The sequence below is a fragment of the Xyrauchen texanus genome, chromosome 18 (assembly GCF_025860055.1).
Source record: "Xyrauchen texanus isolate HMW12.3.18 chromosome 18, RBS_HiC_50CHRs, whole genome shotgun sequence".
NCBI classification, from domain to species: Eukaryota; Metazoa; Chordata; class Actinopteri; order Cypriniformes; family Catostomidae; genus Xyrauchen; species Xyrauchen texanus.
In genome coordinates this window covers 25805272-25829564 of record NC_068293.1, presented here as the reverse complement: position 1 = coordinate 25829564, position 24293 = coordinate 25805272, and the positions used below count along the sequence as shown (strand labels likewise).

Genomic DNA, 24293 nt, shown 5'->3' with positions numbered 1-24293 from the left:
GCATTCTTGCCGGCCAAATATTATTTCCCCACTCATAAGGGCTCCCGGGTCCCCCTTAATTCCCTGGGGCTCATACAGTGGATGCTTGGCGCGACGGCGTTGACAATGGGTTCCCGTGAGCGTAAGCTAGCTTACGTAATACTGAGAGAACCTCTCGTAAGAGAACGTATCGGTTACCTAACGTAACCTCGGTTCTCTCTAGATGAGGGAACGAGTATTGCGTAGCCGGCCGTGCTTTCGCGCCACGGCGACTTTTCGCTTCAGTCAATGAAAACCAGGGTTCCAGCCTACGAACTACGCTTATATGCACTCTAGTCATGCCCATTTTGGCGGGCTTTGATGCAGTGAGCCGCGGACGCCTCTCATTGGATCGCGAGTTCAGCCCAAGCTCGTCTATAGGCTGCAGCAGTTGCCGCAGAGCAACCTATGAGCTCGCTAGCTAGCTCGCTCAAGGTCTGCAGCTGCCGCACTGCGTTGACAATGGATACAAAAATTAAGGATAATTTTTTGGCTTCAATATCTCAGAAAAGATGAATCTTTCCCGTAGCGTAAGCTAGCTTACGCAATACTCGTTCCCTCATCTAGAGAGAACCGAGGTTACGTTAGGTAACCGATACGTTTTGACACACCGTAAAAAAATCTTCACTTTGTCGACACAAACATTAATTCCAGGTGTGAGATGTGGCAAGAAATCACATCACATGTTCACGTTTGGTGTGAAAAGGCCTTAAGCTGTGCTTTTGGCCATGACACAAGCGCTTCTTTAACAAGGTAAGCCTTAGCCAAATCTGGATGGCACACATCGCTATCTTAAGTAATTCGATTAAATATTTCTACACATAGCAAGTCTAAATCACTAGTTGAACAAGCTCTGGGATTTCCTGGTTAGGTCACTAGCTGTTTAAGCTATTCTGCCAAGCTGGTGTAGGCACAACTGTGTGTTTGTGACATCACGAGACATTGCTCAGTTGTATTTACACACCCCAGAACATGCGTCATTGCACCACTGGCCCTGCCAACTGGCTTTCAGTTTGTATCGCAAACAGAGAAGGAGAGAACACAAACTGCTCAACATACTACTCTTTCGACCCATCTGTGCTATTTTTAATCGTTGGTGTGTACGTTTCTGCCGATCTGCACCTCAGTGCACCTATGTGTGCATGTCTATTCATCATGCTATGGACTATGTATAAGCATGGACTGCTTTTGAACCAGTCATAATAAGATTCAAGCTTGGCAAAGGAACGGCAAAGGATGGTGAAGTTAAAAAGACTTGGACTTGACCAAAGGTGTGTAGTAATGTGGGTGTTTACTCTGGTACTTGAGTACATTTTTGGAGAAAATATTCTTTTAAGAGTAAGTTTAGTAGTGGATACTTTTGGAGAGGATTTTCTCCCCTTTTTCTCCCAGTTTGGAATATCCAATTCCCAATTTCGCTGTAAGTCCTTGGCGTAGTGGTGACGTAGTGACTGGTGTGGCGGAGGACGAATCTCAGCTGCCGCCGTGTCTGAGACTGTCAACCCGTGCATCTTATCATATGACTTGTTGAGCTCGTTACCACGGAGACATAGCATGTGTGGAGGCCCACGCCATCCACCGAGGAATCTACGCACAACTTACCACGCACCCCACCGAGAGCGAACCAAATTATAGCAATAACGAGGAGGTTACCCCGTGTGACTCTAGCAACCAGGCCAATTTGGTCACTTAGGAGACCTGGCTGGAGTCACTCATCATGCCCTATGATTCGAATTTGTGAACTCCAGGGGTAGTAGCCAGCGTCTTTACCACTGAGCTACCCAAATGAGTTTCAAATATTACTATATTATTATTACACTGAAGTTTAAAGGAGACGCTGTGGCCAAAATGGAGCGTTTCAGGCAGAGGACCAGAAACTGTAAAATGATCATTTATTAATTTATACTAATCTATTAGTGCTAAAAACTTTACTAACATTATCAGTGGACCTCAGGGAAGATATTTAAATTATAGTAAAAAATAGCATTTCATGACCCCTTTAAAGGTACTATAGTTGTTCAGTGCCTAGATTATCCTTTTCAGGCTTGAGAACATTTCATATGTATGAGTCATACATCACAGGGTGCCAATCTGGAACCCATGCATGGATGATTTGTAGGATGGAGCTTACTAGAGAAGAGCACCTCTGAGAGATTTGGTACATATGATTATTGAAGAGGACCTCTAGAGTAATGTGCAACTTAAGAAACATGCAGTATTATATTATTCCTGATAAAAAGCAGAGAGTGAATGAGCAGAGGCTGGCATTGTGTGTTGAGTTTGCATTGCATTGTTGATCTATAAGATACATTACGGACACAGGTGTGTCGCTGCTGAGAGGGTGGGAAGTCTCTTGAAGTCCAGATCCTCTGTGCTGTGTTCATATGAACAGAATCCTTTTAAGGTCACAGTACACACACACACACACACACACACACACACACACACACACACACACACACACACACACACACACACACACACACACACACACACACACACACACACACACAAATGACACATATTAAAGCAGGAACATTTAACTTGAAACACCCAATCAAGTTCATAACATACATTACTCACAGACAAACATTTCTCACTGAGCTAACTGTTTCTAGTTCTCTGACTGGGCAAGCGATAGATCTTAAGTATTCAGCTTAATCTTTCTCATTGTCCTTCTGAAGGGTTTGTAGATGGGGGAAAAGAAAAACAGAACTGTAGAACCAGACTAACAGAACCTAGGTTTCAGAAACTAACAGAAATTAGGTTTATTCCTTCTTCATTGTCATGGAGTATTAAAAAAATGACTTTGCATGGGTTATTTTAAGATAGCGAAAGATAGCGAAATGAGTAGAACAAATTTAGGTGTAAATCCTGTGTAAAACCACTCTTATGTAAAATGTCACATTCAGTTCAATGCAGCAATTTATGTCAGAATGTTTTTACAAATGATTTAGATAGAAATTAATTAATTCTGCTTTTAATGATTTAGCTGTATAACAGGACAAATATCTTGACTTATTACTTTTGTCCCTACTTCTGTATTCTGCATCATTCTAACACGTTATAGTGTCATTAAAATGCACAATAATATCCTGAGATAAGTGAGGCTTTATGGAAAAGATTAAAATATTCTGGTTGTGCATGGGCATATGCTGAAATATTATTTTATTTTTAGGCATTTCAATACTTTTATCAACAGTGATAGTAAAAAGAGGGCAGAAAATGATAGGTAGGAGAAGGAGAACGGGAACAAGAAATGGCGTGAGTCAGACTCGAACTCATGTTGTCTGGATGAGTACCAAGCTCAGTGTGTGGGAGCCAGAGTATGTGAGTAGAGCGGCAACAATTTCCCCTCCACGCTCAAAGCATTCTTTAATCACTCCGCTCCAGCTCCACTCCGGGTTGTCCATTTCCCGCTCCTCGCTCACTCCACGCTAATGGATTAGAGACACCCTGCTCCGTGTTCGCTCCATGGCAAAATTAGCTCCTAACTACCTCTCCACTGTAAAGTTATTTCAGTATGCTTTTTAATATCACAACCTTCCATGCAAAAAGGGATATTACATGAAAAATAAATACACAATACTAGAAGAAAAGCTACAATATGCTTTATTAGAACACTAACATTAGCCCAAGACTAAATGACAATTTTTATAGCTTACTTTTGGAAAATTAAAAATAAAACATCAAATTCAATTAATAATAAATTACCAAAAAACATTATTAGGCCTATGTATAGTTGGCAAGTACTTTTGCCTATTATTTTCTATTATTGCACTTTTTTAATTAACCTCACCCTATTATTCTGTGAATGAGAAGAAAAAAAAAACATTCTCTGAAAGTTTTACACTTTTTTTTTAATCAAAACTAGATAAGACTGTCAAAACCATATGTCTAATGCAGAGTTCACTTTTAGAAATACTAGCATTTGTATTTTTTTTTAAGATTTTAAATCTTCCTCTATTCACATTTTCCGAGCTTTGTAAAATATTTGGTATGTGACATTTAGGAGGGAACCATTAAATTGCGCTTATTCTTACACCATTATATGTAAGGATATTTGGTATGCTAAATTTAGAATGGAATTTAGGGTCTCGAAATATGTGAGCTATGAACTAAAATAAACTGTTCTTATTGGACATTATTAGGTAAGGAAATGTATAATAGAATTAGTCGTGTTCGACAACCATTATAAATTAGATGAATGACAAATAACTAAATTATTTGTCTTAATAGAGTCTCCACCATTAGAATTGTAATACATGTTTTGTTGTATCCGCTCACAATTTATACTGTAAAGAATTAGCTTTAATAAGTTTTTATAGCTTATTAAAGCTTATTTTATATTGGGGTGATATTTTTCTCATGGCTTATTGAATATAATATCACATGTATTTAGGTATAGCTTTGAAGAGAAATCTTGTAGAAACAGGGATGAGATTATTTATCAAAATATACCACAGTCAAATTATCTTTGAATACAGACAAATTTTACTACTATTTTATTCATAAATCTAATCGAACACATATATACACAGGTTGGTGAAAAGGGTGACAGAATGTGAAATAAATGATCAATACAGTGAAAATGAACTTTACGGAGTCTGTTGACAATACCTTAAGAACCATTTATGCTTATTTGAGTTTACATTGATTTGCTCTCGGATTAAGCAAAGTATTTAACTAATACACCAGCACTTTAAGCACAATATTGGAGATATGCTTGCGTGTCTTTGTGGTGTTTCCTTGTGTTCTTTGTGTTGTTTCGTTCTTGGCGCTTGGTCGAAAGTTTGTTGCATCGATGTTTTGGACCTCTGTAAGATCGAAGTTATTGTCTATGAATGATGAGGTTGGCTTTGAAGCGAAGCCTTCTCATGGGTGTGTGCACCATAGAGACTGACGAGCTTTCTCGGGACATCAAATCCCGACTTCTTTAGGCCTCACATGGCATGGATCTGGCAGTCAGCGGAGCAACCTGATGAGCGAAGAGAAGAGAGGAAGAGAGAGGAGCGAAGAGAGCGTGTTCTTCCTGTTTGGAAACCTTTGAACTGAAATTGGCCGCATCCCCAAAGGTGTCCTGCGCCAATCAGAAGTGACTTTTCAGAGTCACACGGTCAACTGTGCTGTCTTTTCTGACAGATGATTTATGGTCCTTTGTTTCAGATTCTTACAAATCTCCTGCTCAAAAATAGTGCATATTTAACTTTGAACTTTAATATCTTGAGAATGGTACAAGAGACATGATCTTCGTTGTCATCAGCTTTCTCTGCATACGCCAGTGAACGCTTACATACTAAACATGACATTTATTTCATGGATATTATACGTGTAGTTAACAAAACATCAAAATCCCTGGTTACAAATCATACTGGTTATTTCCTTGGTTATACCACATGGATAAAACATTACACACATTCTAAAGAGGTCCATCAGGCTATAACCATTAATTTGTCAGTTATACAAGTTACCACTGTTCAAATAAAATTTTAGAATTAACTATCAAGTCTAGGTCTTGTATAAATCATGGATTTAAATGCATTCTGTACATTTTAGAAGGCTAAATCGGAAAAGTACTGTGACTTTTTGTAAAATGTTCTTGGATTAAGATGAAATGCCTTAGTATTCGATTTGTGTAAATCTGATGGTCTTTTGGAAACTGTTCAAGGAAAAGTCTGCTTTAACTCTGTGTGGAAGTTCAGGAGGTCGTGCAGCAGGGCTTTTCTTACCCATGACACTTTTCCTTTAAATTAGGTTGTTTAGAGAATCTTGACCATTTTATTGTCCAAAGACATGCCTTCAGTAGGAAGTTGTGGCTTGGTCCGTTACTTTATGATGCCGAGGAATTCCAGTATTAAAAGGGTAAATCCTAGATTCAAATCATGTCGTTTCAATTCTTCTGCATGTATAATCCAACAGCTTCTTCATCTGCAAATGTATAACACATAAATTAGCCTACAACACTAAAATAAATTTAGATGGCAAATGATTAAAGTCAAACAACGTAATATTAACATGTTGATTAGTTCCTTTGGTGTTTTACGTCATTAAAAGTTCAATTCTATTTAATGCGGGACATAATAGCCTACAGTTATGATTGAGATGCATTAGATTAGAATGTTGATATGATTATTCAAAATAGGGGATATCTGTATTTCTGACCTATATATTTTCTCTCCACATGTGAATGGATTATCATCGTGTTTTTTAGACACATCTTTTAGGATTTCACAACAAACCTTTGATCATGGCAATCACCTCCCCGCTCGTGTTCTCCTTCACCATCCCATAATTAATTTTTACTATATGCCAGTTGACGTATGAATAAAGAGACGAGACACAAGTATGTTGTTAAGTCAAGGTTTACCACAAGCTTAGCTCAATAATAGGGAGCATGAAAACAGAAAGCAAATGTAACCTTCACGCTGGAGGTCGAACATTACCAAGTGCCGCTAAATTTTATATTTGTATTTTTTTTAATCAGATTCTTTCTGGTTATATCAGAAATTAAATTTTTCCTGCCAATACTGTTTAACATTGCTTAACACATGGTGAATTATTACATTAAGGTATGTTAACAGGTGTTTTGCCCGTGATGGAGCATTAGTGGAGCGCTCTAGGAGCAAGAGAAAACAATGAAGCTCCGATTTTTTAAAAACCCTCTCCTCGTTCCAGGCAAAATCATGCTTCTCCACTCCTCACTCCGCTCCACTCACATTTCTGGTGGGAGCAAATGTACTAAACATTACAACACAGCTCATCTTAATTTTAGTATTTCATATGTTCATAACTATTTCATGCCTTGACAAATACAAATATGATACAACATATCACTTTGCATCTACAAAAGAATCTATCTGTAATATTACATAATAGTTACCTCAATACATTTTTACATGTTGCATCAGTAATGATTTGTATTGACATTTACCATCTTTTACTTACACTGTGTTATAGTGCATTGCAGCAACAGATCGATGCTATCGACCAGGTCCATGTCATATATATAACTAAATAAGTGTGTGTGTGTGTGTGTGTGTGTGTGTGTGTGTGTGTGTGTGTGTGTGTGTGTGTGTGTGTGTGTGTGAGCTTATGCAGGAAGTCCCAAAATATTCTATTAGGACATTTTCATGTAAAATAAGTCTAAAAGACAAAGTCTAAAAAGATGTGTGTGAGGGGAGGACATTAAATAAATTTAACTGATGTTGACAATCCAAGAATATTTGGAATAGTATACTCTATGACAAATAAAAAAAAAAGAATTCTCCCAATTTGGCATGCCTAATTCCCAATGTGCTTTTAAGTTCTCGTGGTCACGTAGTGCCTCCATGTCTGAGACCATCAATCCATGAATATTTTCTCGTGGCTTGTTGTGTCACTTTGTTGTCACACTACTGTGTACACAAGTGCAACAGTAGGTGAAAGTCTTGTGTGCGGTTCCGAATAACATAGCAGTACCAATTACAATAAACAACATATTTACACAACACAATTTACTTAACAAATGTACACATACTTACACAACACAATATAAAATGTACAGTAAACAATACACACAATATAGAATACACATACAATAAAAATAAAAAATAAGGGTAAGAGTATATAATATATATATATATACAGTTGAATTGGGGAGAATATATTTGATCGTCCAGTGTGTGATACAAGATGATAATTAATAAAGTGCAGTGCTGATTGTTTATCGTGAGAGATCAAGTGTTCAAAAGTCTGATTGCTTGGGGGAAGAAGCTATAATGTAGTCGGCTGGTGCGGGTCCTGATGCTGCGATACCGCCTGCCTGATGGTAGCAGTGAGAGCAGCCCATGACTCGGGTGGCTGGAGTCTCTGATGATCCTCCAAGCTTTTTTCACACACCGCCTAGTGTATATGTCCTGGAGGGAGGGAAGCTCACCTGCGATGATGTTTCTGGCAGTTCGCACCACCCTTTGCAGGTCTTTGCAGTTGTGGGCAGTGTTATTGCCGTACCAGGAGGTGATGCAGCCAGTCAGGATGCTCTCTAGAGTACTGGTGTAGAACCGTGTGAGGATGTGTTGGTTCATTCCAAACTTCCTCAGCCGTCTCAGGAAGAAGAGGCGCTGGTGAGCCTTCTTCACAACGGCCTCAGTGTGGACAGACCATGTGAGTTCCTCAGTAATGGGGACACCGAGGAACTTGAAACTGCTACAGTGAAATAGCATGTGCGGAGGCTTCATGCCATCCACCGTGGCACAACTCTCCACATGCCCCACCGAGAACTAACCACATTATAGCGACCACGAGGAGGTTACCTCATGTGACTGTACCCTCCCTAGCAACCGGGCCAATTTGGTTGCTTAGGAGACCTGGCTGGAGTCACTCAGAACGCCCCGGGATTCGAACTCCAGGGGTGGTAGCCAGATTCTTCACCACTGAGATACCCAGGCCCCCGACAATACCTATTCTATCATTTAAATGATAATGTGTTGCAGGTTTGTGTGTGTGCGCATGCTTATGAGAGACAGAACACAAGTGTGTGAGCAAGATCTGTAGTCTTAGGCACAGACCAGTGCATGGGAGCACTAGATGTGTGGCCTATTTTTAGATTGGGGTCTAGACTCGCCCACTCTCCACTCTAATGGAAGAGGCTGAGTAAATGAATGAGAAAGAGAGTTCATTCTGTATGTGTGTGCGTGAGTGTGTGCGTTGTAAAATTTGTAGCAATGGAGAAAGACTGGTGTGAAATGTAATTTGATAGAAAAAGAGAGAATTTCTTGCTCAGTGTTCTAGAGAGTTCTATGACATCAGTGACGCTAAGGTGTCCTTGTGTTCCATATGTTCTTCTCTCCCTTCTCCTTTCCTAAAGATTCCATGAATACAGAATTAAACATATTGTCCACAACAAACAGCGAATACACACTAAAGGAGATGAACAGAGATATAGAATGAGAAAAAGAAAGTGAAAGTGAAAGCAAAAGCAAGGGAAAATGGATCTTCTGGGCTTGAAATATGGATGAGGCTTTAAAGATTGGGGCCAGTATATGTTTTTTTTCATCCTCTCTCTGTACTATGTATATTTAATGTCAAATGACTCTCTTTGCAGCCTGTATGGGGCCTGTTTGCACTATCCACCCCCTTTGCATGGATATAGGGAGGTCCCAGGGGTCCTGCGTCTCCTTCCTGCCCCAGGTCGCATCACCCTGCTGGGACAGACAGGAGGTCAGCACCCCCATGTGTATCAACCTCTTTTCCAGCCCATGATTAAAGGATGCAGAACTGCCAAACTCAGACCACCTGCCCTACTTCAGCTGCGGGAAATGAGTGTGTGCGTGTCTATGGCTCAGTAATGGAATATTCCTAGGTGTTTTAACTTACTGTCTATGTATCACATCTGTGACATGTCGTCAATAACCACAGACAATTATATAATGGACATAATGATGTTTTCATAAGGTTTGACATCAGTGGAACCAAACTACATTGGTTCTTGTATGTCTCATAACTGAACACAACATGGCAAGTTTGATTATGTAGGAGTGAAAAGAAAACTAGGTTTGAGAGGTTGAATGATGAGAGAACTTTCATTATTGAGTGAATTGTTCCTCTTCTAAGGCTTTAAGTGTTATGGTTTTTTATGGTTTGAAACAGTGTGCTTACATTATAAATGTATTTACTTTAAACACATTTCCCATTCGTTTATACACAATAAAGGATGAATTGAAATGATTGTTTGTGCCACAGATGCAGTACTTTAAGGTCATTCTTATGAATTCACTCTGCCCATCTTGACAAGGATGAGCTTGTGCTGGAAGTCCAAAAAACTTCTATTAGGATATTTCATAGTACAAGAAGTCAAAAAGGCATTGTCTAAAAATTTTCATTTCAATAATACCATTAGTCTAATCAATTACCAAAGGAAGTACGAGTTGCTAGAAGATCAGTGGCTTTACTGGAGATATAAGATTCCATTCTGCATTATCTAACATAAAAGAAAGACAGAGAAATAGACAGATCTACAGATCATGTATAAGCTGCTATACCCTGTTTGAATGACTTGGAGAAACAGAAAGTTTATTTGGAGTTTGCTCTTCTGTAAGAGGTTGGCACGAAGAGGCGCACACACACTTTCAGGGCAACACAGCATATGTGAGCCTGGGTTGATTCTTGGCAAAACTCCCCACTTTTAGCAGGGTTGTAACAGTTAGACGTGTGGTGTGACCACGCTAGTTTGTTCTGCAATTTTTAAAAAGCTGCGAGTGTGAATTCGTATGCCTGTGGTTCTGTGTGTGTTTGCAAGAGGACGCTCGTGTTTTTTCACATCTTGTATCAGGCTTATGTTTGTAGCTTCAGGAAATTGAATCACAAGAAGGAGCTACCAAGGGAGTGAATGAGTGAGATTTTTATATAAGAGAGAGAGAGAGAGAAAGAGAGAAGAATGGTTTGATACACACACACACACACACACACACACACACACACACACACACACACACACACACACACTCACACACACTTCATTTTAAGAATGAGAGAACAGTATAGAGTAGTAAAAAAGAGTGGAGAGATTGAATAGCTAAATGGTGGAAACAACAGCCCATATCCATATGGGGAGAGAGAGAGAGAGAGAGAGAGAGAGAGAGAGAGAGAGAGTAAATGACAGAGCAGGAGATGAAGATGAAGCAGGAATGGGAGGGGGTTGCTTAAATAGTCTGCAATAAAGCAGAGCACTGAATGAAAATCCATACGCTGAGGCATTCATTAGGACTTGTTTGATTAATAGAGAAGATAAGGGAACACTCGCATGGACATACACACATACACCCTGAAACATCAAACACAGCCACGCCCAATCAGACATATGATTGAATCCAAATCTCTGTATAAGCAGACAATAACCCTGCAGGCATTGTCACAAGTCGAGATAATTTGGACATGGACAAAGGTTTTCGTCACAGCTCTGTTTCTGCTTGATAGCCAAGAATGGATCATTACTTTCTCCCTTTTTCACTGTCTCTCGCTCTCTATCCCTGTCTTTCTTCCTATGTGTGATCACTCCATCCTGCTCATTCATCCTGTACACAGTTGCATCAGTCCAGAGCCATGCATATGAATTATTGATGAACGCACCTTCATAAGGGAGCCAAACAAATAGGGAAGTGTCTGTGTGTGTGTGTGTGTGTGTGTGTGTGTGTGTGTGTGTGTGAGAGAGAGAAAGAAAGAAAGAAAGAAAGAAAGAAAGAAAGAAAGAAAGAAAGAAAGAGTGCATGAAAGGTGAAACAAAAGTCAAGAGGATGACAGAGACATATATAAAATATTACCTTGTGGACTTGAATATGTTACACTCTCTCACTTTCCCAAGCAGGGACCAATCTACAGTAATCTTCAGAATCATTCCTGGCATAATTGATCCTTTTGACAGTGTCACAATTTGCGTCACAGCTCTGGAGCTGCATGTGTGATGGATTTCAGCACCATCTGTGGTGGACAGCGCCAGTGCACTAGCACAGACCCGCAGGCTGTGGATAGCTCTTGCTGCATGCTTTCAGCACCGGTGGTTGTGGACAGAACCTGCTTTCTTTCATTTCAGAATACAGCTTCTGTACATTTCTGTGCACCAAATAAAACAGACCCTGAGCTGCATGATATGAATTTGGCCCCTCACCATCTCAGCTCAAAACTAAGAATGCAGGCTGCTGCAAGTGAGTCAAAGCAAACGTTCATTTTGTAAGATGGCAAATGAGTGACTCATTTGTGAGAGGCTTGAGAACTTTGAATCCCACTAATTGCTTTTGTTGTTTAACTAGAGGTTGAGGTGATTCCATCTCAAACAAGTAGACAATGTTTATATGTGGACTGTTTCCAACTATTGGTTTGTGGAAGGTTATTGCAGTATTTCCCTAACTATCAGTACACATACACATACAACATCAGTCTTACACTCCTACATCTATGTTGGGCATGAGTTCTTACAACATGTCATACATTCATGTTGAAAACAAATTACAGAAGTCAAACTGTAGCAAATACACAATGAACAATGCTAAAAGCTAATTTTTATGTTGTTCCAGTGGATAAGTATAAGACAATAGACATGCAGCATATTACATGACGTATATTATTTTTTTAATGCGTGGTTTCTGCAAATGAAGTAATTTGCATAAAACAAATTTAAATAGCTTTACATTAGTTGACTATTAGCTTTGCTCCCTATGGTAAATATGACTTGGCATGATCTATATATGTGCTTAGAACTTGTAATATTTAAGACTCCACTTTGTAGGGAAATTCAGTTAAACCCAGTAAAGAGACCAGAATGTTCACTCAATAGAGAGAGAGAGTGAGTTTACTGAAGACAAAGTTCTCCACATTTCCAAAGGTAATAGACAGAAACAGAAAATGAGAATCTAACCTCAAACTAACTTAGATTACAGAGACAACCATAATTATGCAAATGCAAATGAATTGACATCATCTCTTATGAGTATGGATATCTGATAGGTGAACAGTACAGATAATTCTGTTTAACTACAGGAATGCAATCATTCAAAGATTACATTTTTAAGTCATTAAGTCAAGTTGGTAAGCAGAAATGGATCAGAGATGAGTCTTCCATTTAGACACACTGTCCAGATTCTCAGAACTACAAACAATCCCTGCAATGACATTATTAGACAGAACACAACATTTTTCTCAAAGTTGAGGCAGGCATCAATGTGATTCAGGCCTTATCCAGCTGGAACAAACATGACAATAGAACAATACGTCAACAGAGAAAGGTTAGGCAGAAATATACTTTTAGTTGTGTATGCTAGGAATGTATTTGTGTCAGTAATTAATGGCCTAAAACTTTAACACAATGAAACACTTGCTTGAATAAATGCACACGATTAAATATGTTTTGATTACCTTTTGTTATAACAATTACTAGTGAATGTATTCAACTCATCAATAGGGGTGAACCCACCCCTTCAACTTGAAGGCCTTCTTGACCTTGCAAGTAAACACTAACCCATACCCCTTACTCTTAGTAAACTAAGTACTGAGTAAGCTCATTAACAGTGTAGGCAAGGACTTGGGCCTGTATTGCAAAGGCTGCAGGCTTATTAACAGAAATGGATGAACTGAACTGAACCCATGAGTTAATGCGTTCCCAAAATCACTGTTGTGTCTTTAAGCAAAGCACTCCAAGGGGTGCTTCAGGGTACTCCAGTGGAACTGTCCCTACAGTTTTCCATCTGCTAATGGCAAATAACACCATCTTGACTTTGAATTGGGCAGCCAGTGTGGAGACCTGAGTAAAGGTGTAATGTGTAATTCTAGAGGGTAAATGTGGTGGGGAATGGTAGCTTAATATCAGGGCCAGTAACTGGACGGATGCTAGTTCAGTTTACAATAACAAGACATGAGCTAACACCATTGAGTTCCTGAGCATCTTCGTGTAACCCCAGGTTGTTCCAAGTGGAGTCTCCCTCTCATTTGTACTGTGAGATGCTATGGATAAAAGTGTCTGCTAAATGACTCCTTACGCCTGAGATGTGAAGCAATGATTTTGGCATAAATCAGCTTTAGCTGGTTTGCTGGTCTTAGTTGGTTTAAGATGGTCTAGCTATGTAGTTGGTCTCCCAGCCTGACCTTATGAAAAGTGCACAAAACCCCTCTAAAACCAGTTAAGACCAGCAATTTAGCTTAGACTAATTTAAGCAATTTTTTCAAGCAAGGTAGAGTGGCAACATTTAAAGCCAGATTGTTCTTGGAAACTTTAAAATTTATTTGAATTCCTACATTTTGACTTGTAAGGGTTGAGGGGGACTGGCAGAATGAGTTTTCGAGTAGTGGCGTTCTAATGAACAGGCTATATTAAACTTTTATAGAGAAGAGCTGCTGAACAGTTGGAAAAGTATGGGAGAAGATATCTTGGAGGAGATGGAAAGAAACTAATGGTTTCACAATGAGCAACAAAAAGCTGGAGTATTTTCTCATTCTCGGAGATGCAGATATGCCCATGAGTAGCAAGCTATCTTGCCAATAAATAACTGGAGCCTGGGTAGAGTAGGAGACACGAAAGTTTTGCCAGTGTTGTGTACTATGAAGTGGCTATTTAAGCAATTATCGCAATGTTGTCCATAAATGTGAATTGGTCATGAAGGTTAGGTTTTTCTACAATGGAAGGTTGTCAATGAAAACTGTGTGACACTAAGCTGGGAGGAAGAGAGACTGAGTTAGGTGCCTCGGGTGGGGGAAGGAGAGCTCAGTTTTGATTAAGTTTAGCAAGTCGGTGCAAGTTGTAGAGAGTGATCCTTTCCCACTGACTTTGGACACTCTGCTTCCAAGGTTGATAACAAACTATAAATGTGAAAGTCTGGAAACCATTCTCCACTGGAGTGTAGATAAACAGTTGGTGGTTAAAAGCATTGAATGAGGCAGACATTCAGATGTTGATTAACCATAATTTACAGTATTTTAATAAAATACATCTCAGAACTTTATACCTGAAAGAGTTGAATAAGACTGGTAAAAATATTCTTTTCATGATTGAACAGTTTTTAACTTAACAGATTTAACTTAATTTTCAAGTAGCGTGACAGTTTATATTTACATTTACATTTATGCATTTGGCAGATGCTTTTATCCAAAGTGACTTACAGTGGCCATATTACAGGGACAATCCCCCTGGAACAACCTGGGTTAAGTGCCTTGCTCAAGGACAGAATGGTGGTGGCTGTGGGGATCCAACTAAAAACCTTCTGCTTACCAGTTCAGTGCTTTAGCCCACTATGCCACCACCATGCCAGTTGTTATATAAATGAACCAGTTAAAATAAATTATTATATCATATATTGTACTGGGAACTCCAATTAATTTTTTAGATTTGGTTCCGTCGGAGAGTTAATGTAAATTAAGTAGTTCGTGTAAATTAATCACTGAATTTAATTAAAAGGACAGTCCTTTTTTGAGGTGAAATATTTACTTAATTGCTTCTGTTAATTGCTAGTCATCACATTTCAACTCAGTTATATAACATGGTGGTTACTAGATTTATTGTTTATTATTAGTATAAGATCATTTGTTCAATTTAATGTCACTTATATTTTTTTGTCACCCTAATTGAATATATAACAATCATTGATATTATTTAATTCTGCAAACTGTTTAAAGAATTAAACAATAATATTTGATCATTACAAATAAAACAACTTTTAAATATAATTAAATAATCTGATTGTTACATAATTTTCTTCAAAGTTCAAAGTTAAAGTAAAAAATATAACTGTGTTTTGAAAGTAACTGTGTTTTGTTTTTCTGTAATTTATCTACTTTAAATTATGAGTAGCTTGTAGCTTGTAAAGATAGGGTTTCAAAGTACCTTTCCCAACATTGTGTAAGACAGAGCTACTCTTCAAGGACATTTTACACACACAGGAACAATATAGGAGAAGATATTTTGGAGTAGATAGGAAGAAATAGGTGGTTGCACAATGACGGGCAAAAACCTGGAGTGTTAGCTCCAGCTGTGATGTTGTTTGTGAAGTTGCTTGTTTGCAGTGTTCTCAAACAAAGTCAGGAGTGTAGTGGGAGCAGGCAGTCAATAGATTTTATCACTGTTGTTTAGGAATACATTACTGAAATGGGTTATTTCTTTCTTGATGTATCCCACCATGTTTTCTCGTAATTTTTTCATGATTTATCTTTCCCTGTAGACGGTGCGTCATGGATTTCCCTGTCACCCCACAGCTCTGGCATTTGACCCGGTGCAGAAGATACTTGCCATCGGCTGTCGTTCCGGAGGTGTACGACTGTATCCTTTCCCCCTGTGCTTCAATGCTATTTCCTCCACAGTGTAATTTTGGCAATGGGAGGACTTCGGGGCTTTGAGATAGATGCTGACTGAGGTAAGGTTGAATGCTGTCATGTTTCCTTTCTTTAAATGCCTCACTGCGGCATAGAGGGGTGCAAGACCGTTTAACGGACTCCCAGAGGAATCACTGCACACAGTTACTAATGTAAAATCATTGACAGAAACAGAGAAAAGACAGACAGGAAAGAGACAGAGAGAGTGAGACATACAGTTTCCATATAGTTGAAAAAATATATTTTACTAAGAAATCCAAGACATTATTATTGGTGACTACCAAAATCCATATTAGCATTAGCCCTGCATTTAATTTTATTTTGCAGCATTTCAAGCAAATACTAATTCCAATATAGAGACACTGAATATAAATTCACAAAATAGAGTGTCCGCAATTTAGATTAACATTTAGAAGAGTAAAATGTGTGATTTCATTTGTGGTGTGTGTGATTTATTTCTTCAACCACACGAGAAAATGTTATTCCTTTAAAGCCAAGTGTACACTACACGACGTGCAGTCTGTGACGCACAGTCTTTTGTATTCTGTCATGTTGGTGCCTCAACTTCATGACAGATCGCAGACTGGGTGAATCAACCATACGTCAACTTGTCCCCCACATGAAACTGCGATCCCGAAATTCATTCACAAATGTATGCACGGAGCAACGGGAGAGTTTATTTGTGATAACATGTCAACAAACAACATGAAAAAGGTCTTGTGCATGATATTACACTGATTTGCATGGAACAGGAAAAGAAAAATAGCTGAAAATAATGATGAGACAGTGGTTTGGGAGACGTGTGTGATGTTTCATTTTATTTTTGAATAATCTTGTGCTCTCTCTATATTTCATTGGCTTTTGCCCATTGCAGGTCTCTTGCTCATCAGGATAGTGTGCACACCTGTCAAAGTGGTCAAATAGAGCAGGTAGAGAGACGAGAAGCTCAAAATCTTGGTGGACAGTGAGTAAGTTTACATGCAATAATTTTCATAAATTCAAATAAATTCAATCAAATTGCAGATTCCAAAAGTACTGTTTATATGTACCCTAAATTTGCATTCCGATACAAACATTTGTTTACATTTGCATTGCATTCATTCCGAACAAAACTTCTGTGCTAACAAACAGCATCAGTCGACGCATTTTGTAGAAGAGGAGAAAGGCTGAGAAAGCCACCGCGTAAGGCACCAAACACCATAATTGGGGTTTTTGCTTTGTTGAGATATGTAAAAATATGCCAGAACTGCTTTCTTCTTCTGTTACTCAATTTACTTGGCAAACGAAGAATTCGAATCAGCATCCAATATCCAGTCTGGCATTTATTTGCCTCATTCCCATTCCTCCTCCAATATAACCGCTGGCATCCCTGGATGTGAGTATGAAGTAAAGACAGGTGGATGGGAGTTGTCCTTGTTGTCCTCAAAGGTGTTTACAAATGTAGAATTGAAAACTAATATAGATACTTAAGCAACAGCTGCGGTAAAATCACTAAGCAATAATGATGGCGGAATGGAGCATTTAATCATTTAAGAAAAAAGTCATTTAATACAGCAAATGAAGGTGTGCTTGCAGTGTTAAAAAACTTTCAGAAGAAGAGATTTTACTCTTGAATGATATAAATAACCTACGTCTAAAACCTAGATATTATTATTAATAGGCTATCAAGATATTTATTTATTTTATTGTATTAATTTTTTCTCAGATTCTACTTAATAGACAGTGGGTAATACATGTAACATGAGTTCTAACATTTACTTTCCTAATCTGTCACGTAGTATCGACTGTCACTATGGAAAAGAAGAAATGCTTTAGAAATAATGGTTACAACATGAGGAAATGAGTGAAGACGTGTGCATGCAGTGGAACACAGGACTCCATATAGCTGCAACTGCTACTTAAAGTTTCTATTAAGAATGACACAACGTTCTTTTTTGTTTTATTTGATGTTATGAAAGAACATGTGTGCTTTGCTGAATATTCAGTGCGAGCCCACACACCTTAATAATGCATGTTGTCACTGCTTTGTATTTAGGTTCCTGTGATGAGTTTCATATCATACACATGGATGGATCATACATATGGACCACTGCTCTGCAAGTTATTTTAGAATCCGATTGAGAAAGCAGTTGGATGCAAACGTTTACATGGCTTATATATTTTTTAATGGATTATTCTAGTTCTACACAACCCCTTTCAATCAGATGGAAATTTAATTTGGATCAAGCACAATCGGATGTTTTCTTTTCTGACTGAGCTGTTTACGTGAAGACATTTCGATCCGATTAGTCGGTTTATAAACTGATTATTTGGTTGCATATACGTAAATGTAGCTGTGGCACACAGATGAAAGGATGAAGATGAGAAGAAAGGGGAGTGGAAAAGACAGAGAGTAGGCCAATTTAACATCACAGTGAATTAGCTTTCTGCTAATTATGGATCTGTCATTACTGTAGATGATAACTGTGGATAGTGTTACTTAACACTCTGTCTCTCTCTCTCTCTCTCTCTCTCTCTCTCTCTCTCTCTCTCTCTCTCTCTCTCAATCTGACACTTGTTTTCTCTCACCTTGTCTTCTTCATGCCTCTCTGTCTGTCTATCCTTCTTTCCAATTGTATGATAAGGAGGGGGGAGTATGTTTTGGATCTGCTGAATTTCTTGGCATGGACTATTGTGAAGAATTCAATGCATGCAGGGTTTTAGATTGCAAACCATCATTGTTCTATGATGCAGTGGGGTCGACTACTAACATTCATATTTTTTAGTGGTGGTGGTTTTAACGGGAGACACAATTTTCAAATTAATTGAGAGATGCAAGTTCTTGGATAGCATTTGTATGTGATTAGCTTGCTGATTGAACAATATTCAGCTTATTAAATCCTTTTGCAAGACATATAGTCTCTTTAATGCTTTTAAGGTTAGCCCATTTATGCACTGTGTGGTTTTGTGCCCCTCTGTATTGGAGCCTTTCTCATTTCTTTTTTCTTAGCATCCATATATCTCTCTGAAATATGCCTGATCAGGGTTGCATGACCAAAACAAAGCCTGAATATACATTATTATCCTTAACACAGACTTGTTGATTATTTGTTCAAAACAACTGACTGACTGAGTGATAGATTTGCACATACAATGCCTTTGGATTCTCCACAACAAAAAAAGCATTTCACATTTTTATGATATATGTTTATATTTATGCAATTTCAGGGTGTTTTTGGTGGTTACTTGGTGTTGCTAGGTGGTTGTTGGGGCATTAATAAATGGTTGCTAGATGTTTGCTTACTAGCCCAAAAAAGACCATCCCCAAATCACTAGGACAACCAGATCCATAGTGTGGGGACCTTTTCAATGGAAGTGTAAGGATTTTTCAATCTTTCGGACTGACTATCTTCTGGGCGGACATTTATATTCTGAAATAAAAACTTTTCAAATATAAACAATGATTCTGCATTTATTTAAAAGAGATAATATGTGTAACTATTCAAATTATCAGGTTTTTTTTTTACTCAAAGATATGGGCTTACTGTATATCTACTGTAAAAGAATAGTACTAGCACTGACATATAGTTGGAGGTCTTCAGTTTAAAAGCTACTATGAAATGTTAGATTCAATTATAAAAACAAGCCTATGCCAATTATCATATTTATTATCAAAATGGAGGTGTGCTGTGTATCTACTGTACCCTACTGGATCTTATTTGACCCAAACAGAAAAGTTGTTAGGACTTTTTCCACATAACATAAGGGATAACTCCAGTGATATTAATGGTATGGCATACAATTACTTTCTAGAGAATTGTGTGCTTCCACCTTTGTGGCAGGAGGGACTTTTTCTGTTCCAGTTTGACAGTGCACATAGCGAGGTCCATAAATAAATTATTTACTGAGCCTGGTGTTGAAGAACATGACTGGCCTACACAAAGCCCAGTCCTGAACACCACTGAACACCTTAGGGATGAATTGAAACGCTGACAAGCCAAGCTCCATTGCCTAACATCTGCACCTGACCTTACTGATAATCTTGTGTCTGAATGGGAGAATATCCCTGCAGCCATGTTCTAACATAGAGTGGACAGCCTTGCCAGAAGAGTGGAAGCTGTTATATCAACAAAGGGAGGGCCAAATCCCTATTAATGTCCATGGATTTAAAATGAAATGCTTAAGCACATATGGGTGTAGTTTTGGGGTGTCCAGATACTTTAGGCCATTGTGTATTGCCTTTCCTCCCTTTCTGTTTCCTGACTCTTTCTCTCTATCTTTCTCTCTGACTCTGGGCAGAATGGTATATTTAGTTCTTGTTCTTGTTCAGAGCTCTGTATTGATTGAGAGTGCCCAAAGTTAAACATTCACACTGCATTATTGATTGCCAACGTCTCTGTGCACTCACTGCATACACTGTCAGATTTATAGAGGAATACTAAAATCATGCATGTACTGTATGTGTGTGTGTGTGTGTGTGTGTGTGTGTGTGTGTGTGTGTGTGTTTGTGCTCTTTTGTGTAAAGATTTGTCAATATTTTCAAATTGCAATTCTCTTAATAGCCTAGAAAGGAAGATACTGAGGGGTGACAAGTGCATAACACACATACACATGTAAATATATAAAAAATAAGACTCCATGCTAAAGCAATCTCTGCATGGAGTCTGAAGCTTCTCTGTTGTGTATGTGTGTGTTGATGCAGAACTTGGCAGGGTGGCAGCATGCAGGGCTGAAATTGGTGCGCCATTCACTTTACTGCAGTCAGCTAACTGTACAAGCTCCTGTGAATGTAGACAAAGAATCAATCTCATACTAATCCAATAAAGTTAATCTGAACTCGAGGTGAGGAAGAGATCTAATAGAAGCAAAAACAGCTGAATCTAACTCAAATTCAAATTCCATTTCTACAAATATATTAACAAATGTAACTGAGGCCCATGTGGAAATGAGTTCAACCTCTAACCTACAGTAAGTAATCCTGACAAAATGCAATTGACATGTTCATGTAACAGTCTAGAGTCTGGACCAAAATACAACCAGATTATGCCAGCTGCTTGCTTGTGTGTTAGTGCTCTGTATTTTGTGTGGATGGCAGGCATTCATATTAAGTTGGATTTATGTGCTGTGATACAATGCATATTTGAGTGACACACATGTAGACACTATTCTGTTGATTAATTTCAAAAGCTTTGCTCTTGGCCTCTGTTTACCCTCTGTTTACCCTATAAGCTATCATAAAATGTTTTTTCAACTGTGATGCCCGATCTTACACCAGTTATGCTTAATAAGCAGGGGCGCTTTAAGGTATCTCTGGGCCCATGGGCTCGCTGGTCCCTCGCCCCCTTCCAGGTGTTGTTTGGGGGGGTATGGAACTTCTGTGCATTGAACAAGCACTACACGGATGCCTTTAATGGTTGTGCAATGTCACCATGTCAACAACCGCATCTCCTGCTGAAAGCATTTAAACATGCTCCTGTTTTGGGCAAAACGGATAGGGGAAATGTGCATATGACTGTTTACATTTGATGTCAAAAGTAGACTATATTCTGATTATTTGAAATTACATGTAAACATGGGATTCTACATTTTACCTTTTTTTGTAATATTCAGATTTTTAATAGTTTTCAACATGTTGTGCATGTAAACATGCTAATTGTAAAAAAAAAAAACACACACACACACAAAAAAAAACAGACAGACCCATTATTAGGGAGGAAATTCTCATTGTTTCATACAATGAGGCCGGTCTCCTAAATCTATGCCAACGAGCGTTTGTGTCTATCATCTTTTGTATTATTTGCCAAGATCTGCTCTGTGACATCTGTGCTGTATGGGCTGCTGTTTGTGTGATGTAGTCCTTATCATAGGAGGATCTGAAGAGAGGATTACTGACCAACGGAAGGCTGCTGGAAATAGAATTCTCTACTTGTGTGTCTGTGTGTTCAAAGACGTGATTGAATTCCATGTGCACTTCTTAGATAGTTTTACTTTGCTCCAATTTCTCTGTATGTGTGTGAGTGTGTGAGCATCTACGCGTGAACAGGTAATAGAATTCTCCTCTGTGATAAGCTGTCGATTCTCATCAAAGCAGACTAGTGGAAATAGCGAGAGAAAATGAGTAGAGGAATTGGTAGAGGAGTGGTAATGAATTATAGTGAGATGGCAGAGGTGGGAGGAGTCACATAACCTTCTGCATCCTTTTTTCTCATTCTGCTCATTTTTGTTTGAAAGGAGAGCGAGAGAGAGAGAGAGAGAGAGAGAGGGGGAGGGGGAGAGACTGTGAAAGAGCAGGAACTGTTTTCGTTATAAGGCAGGGCACGTTCAGAGTTCACCGCAGCCTCTGTCTAGTTAATGTCGGAATGATGGGAGAAACACACACACTTGCACACTTATTCAAGCACATCTAAACAGCCTCTCAGAAACATACAGAAACACCAAGCCAATGACAGATTTTTTGTGTGTGGGGTCAGAGTGACAGTGAGTAACACTGAGATCTTAGTGCTGATGCTGTTAGCGTCACTTGTGCCATCTTTACTGCAGACAATTTGCCCCCCCTTCTTCACATTCTCTCATTTACTGCTCTAGCATCTTTACACCACTCCTCTTATTCTAGTTTTTCAAATGCATTTCCTCTTTTTCTTCTTTGCTTCTGCACTCTGTCATGACAAGACATAATATTTCATTTGTTAATCATTCCCATACGTAAATCTAGTTTTAAAACATTGTAATAGCTTCAGTTGGCATATAGCATACAAAAAGGGCAAGAGCCATATCAAAAGAGAAAGCTCCAATCTGTTTGGCTTGCTTTATTTGATAACCGAGGTCCATAGTGCACAGGTTTTTATCTGTCCACAAGGAAACAAAGTTGTGTTAAAGTTAAAAAATAATATACTTTTTTTTTTACATTACTGTGTCACAACATAACATACTGTGTGCATAAGTTGGTGCTGATAAACGTAATTAAGAATTACTACAGAAATCAGAAAGATAATATGTAGGCTGACATGATACATGACAAAGCAGCACAATCTTCACTTATAAAAAAAAGAGAAAGTGCTGTTGTTAATCTCACTCTCGCCATGAGCCAGCAGACGTGGCTAATCACCTTATGAACATTTGATAAACACAAATGTATTGTTAATAACAACTTTGATTAGTTATTAGCAAAAATTATGAATTGCTTAACAGATCAGTCTATAAACATTCAAATATGAATATACAGGGAAATATACAGTACTGTATATCAAACATTCATGACATTCATAACTTGTTGAATGTATTTTAACTTATGGTATGTTAAGCATTATATTAAAAGCTATAATTCTAATTCAAATTATTAATTAAATATGTCTTCTTTGAGGCGCACATGAAATACCTCACATTTTATTAGAGATTACTCTTTGCTGTGATTTAGTCCTTCTAAAGTGAAAGCTTCCCTCATGAATTATAATTGTTACATGATATTTACCCAGAAGGCTTAACATTTTATTAGCATAAAGTATTGATGTGCAAAACTGCATAGTTAAAAATCGACTAGTCAGTATAGGTACCCTGTATAATTAGGCTGCATGTCAACTTGACACCGAACAGACTCTTTTCATATACTGTATATATTGCTACTCAGCGCAATCCTCCAAAAAAGAACTGACAGATAATCAACAAATAGGCTAAATAATTATAACCTTTCATTGCAAAAACTATCATGTGAGAGAGTCCTCATGTAAAACACGCTCCAGTACAGAACGGCGCTAAACAATGTAAACGCATCCTGGATGCAGAATGATGCGCTTAAAAGAACTTGGACCTTTTTCTGCAGCAAGTATATATTAAAGCATCATCTGTCTGACTGCAGTGGTCAGTGTCAGTTTAACAGCACATAAAGCACAGAGTGCTGTCAGACGCACCTCTTCATTCACTCCTTTAAAAGTACCAGTGATAAAAATACTTAACTAATGCAGCGAAGAAAAATAAAAACTGAAAAATCTTTTTGGAACAGTTTTCTGTTTACTTTGAAACCATTGAAAACATGATGATGGCCCTGTTAAATGTAAGTTGCATACTGTATAGATTCACTTGCAAATGTGAGTGAAATGCTCACACTGTAGAGCCCTGCTTCACTTTAAGCTATTAATTCAATCTGAATAATGAGATACTGTAGGCTTTCACCAATAAAATTATATCAACATCAAATACGAGTTGTAGAGCTTGATGTTGGCATTGCTTTCCCAATTTAATTTGATTAAAGTAGATTCCTATTTTAATTTGATACAATATCAATTCATTTGGGAATATTTCAGTTATAATATCAACAGGCATTTTTAAATAATTACATAATGCCTGCTCTTTACACTGCATAATGTGGATTGTAATTTAAACAGATTCCAAGATCACTTTTTTTACTCATTCACATATTTTCAAATGTTTTGGCTATTAAGTTAACATATAGCCTACAAAACTATTGCAACATT

General features: G+C 38.2%; 1 protein-coding gene across 2 annotated transcripts in view; it reads left to right on the top strand.

The window, feature by feature from the left end:
* Positions 1-24293, top strand: part of stxbp5l (syntaxin binding protein 5L) — a 252949-nt gene that overhangs the window by 29280 nt on the left and 199376 nt on the right. For both annotated transcript variants that reach the window (XM_052148848.1, XM_052148847.1), the window contains exon 2: positions 15696-15793. In XM_052148848.1, coding sequence (XP_052004808.1) covers positions 15696-15793 — 98 coding nt within the window. The remainder of the gene's footprint in view (positions 1-15695; positions 15794-24293) is intronic.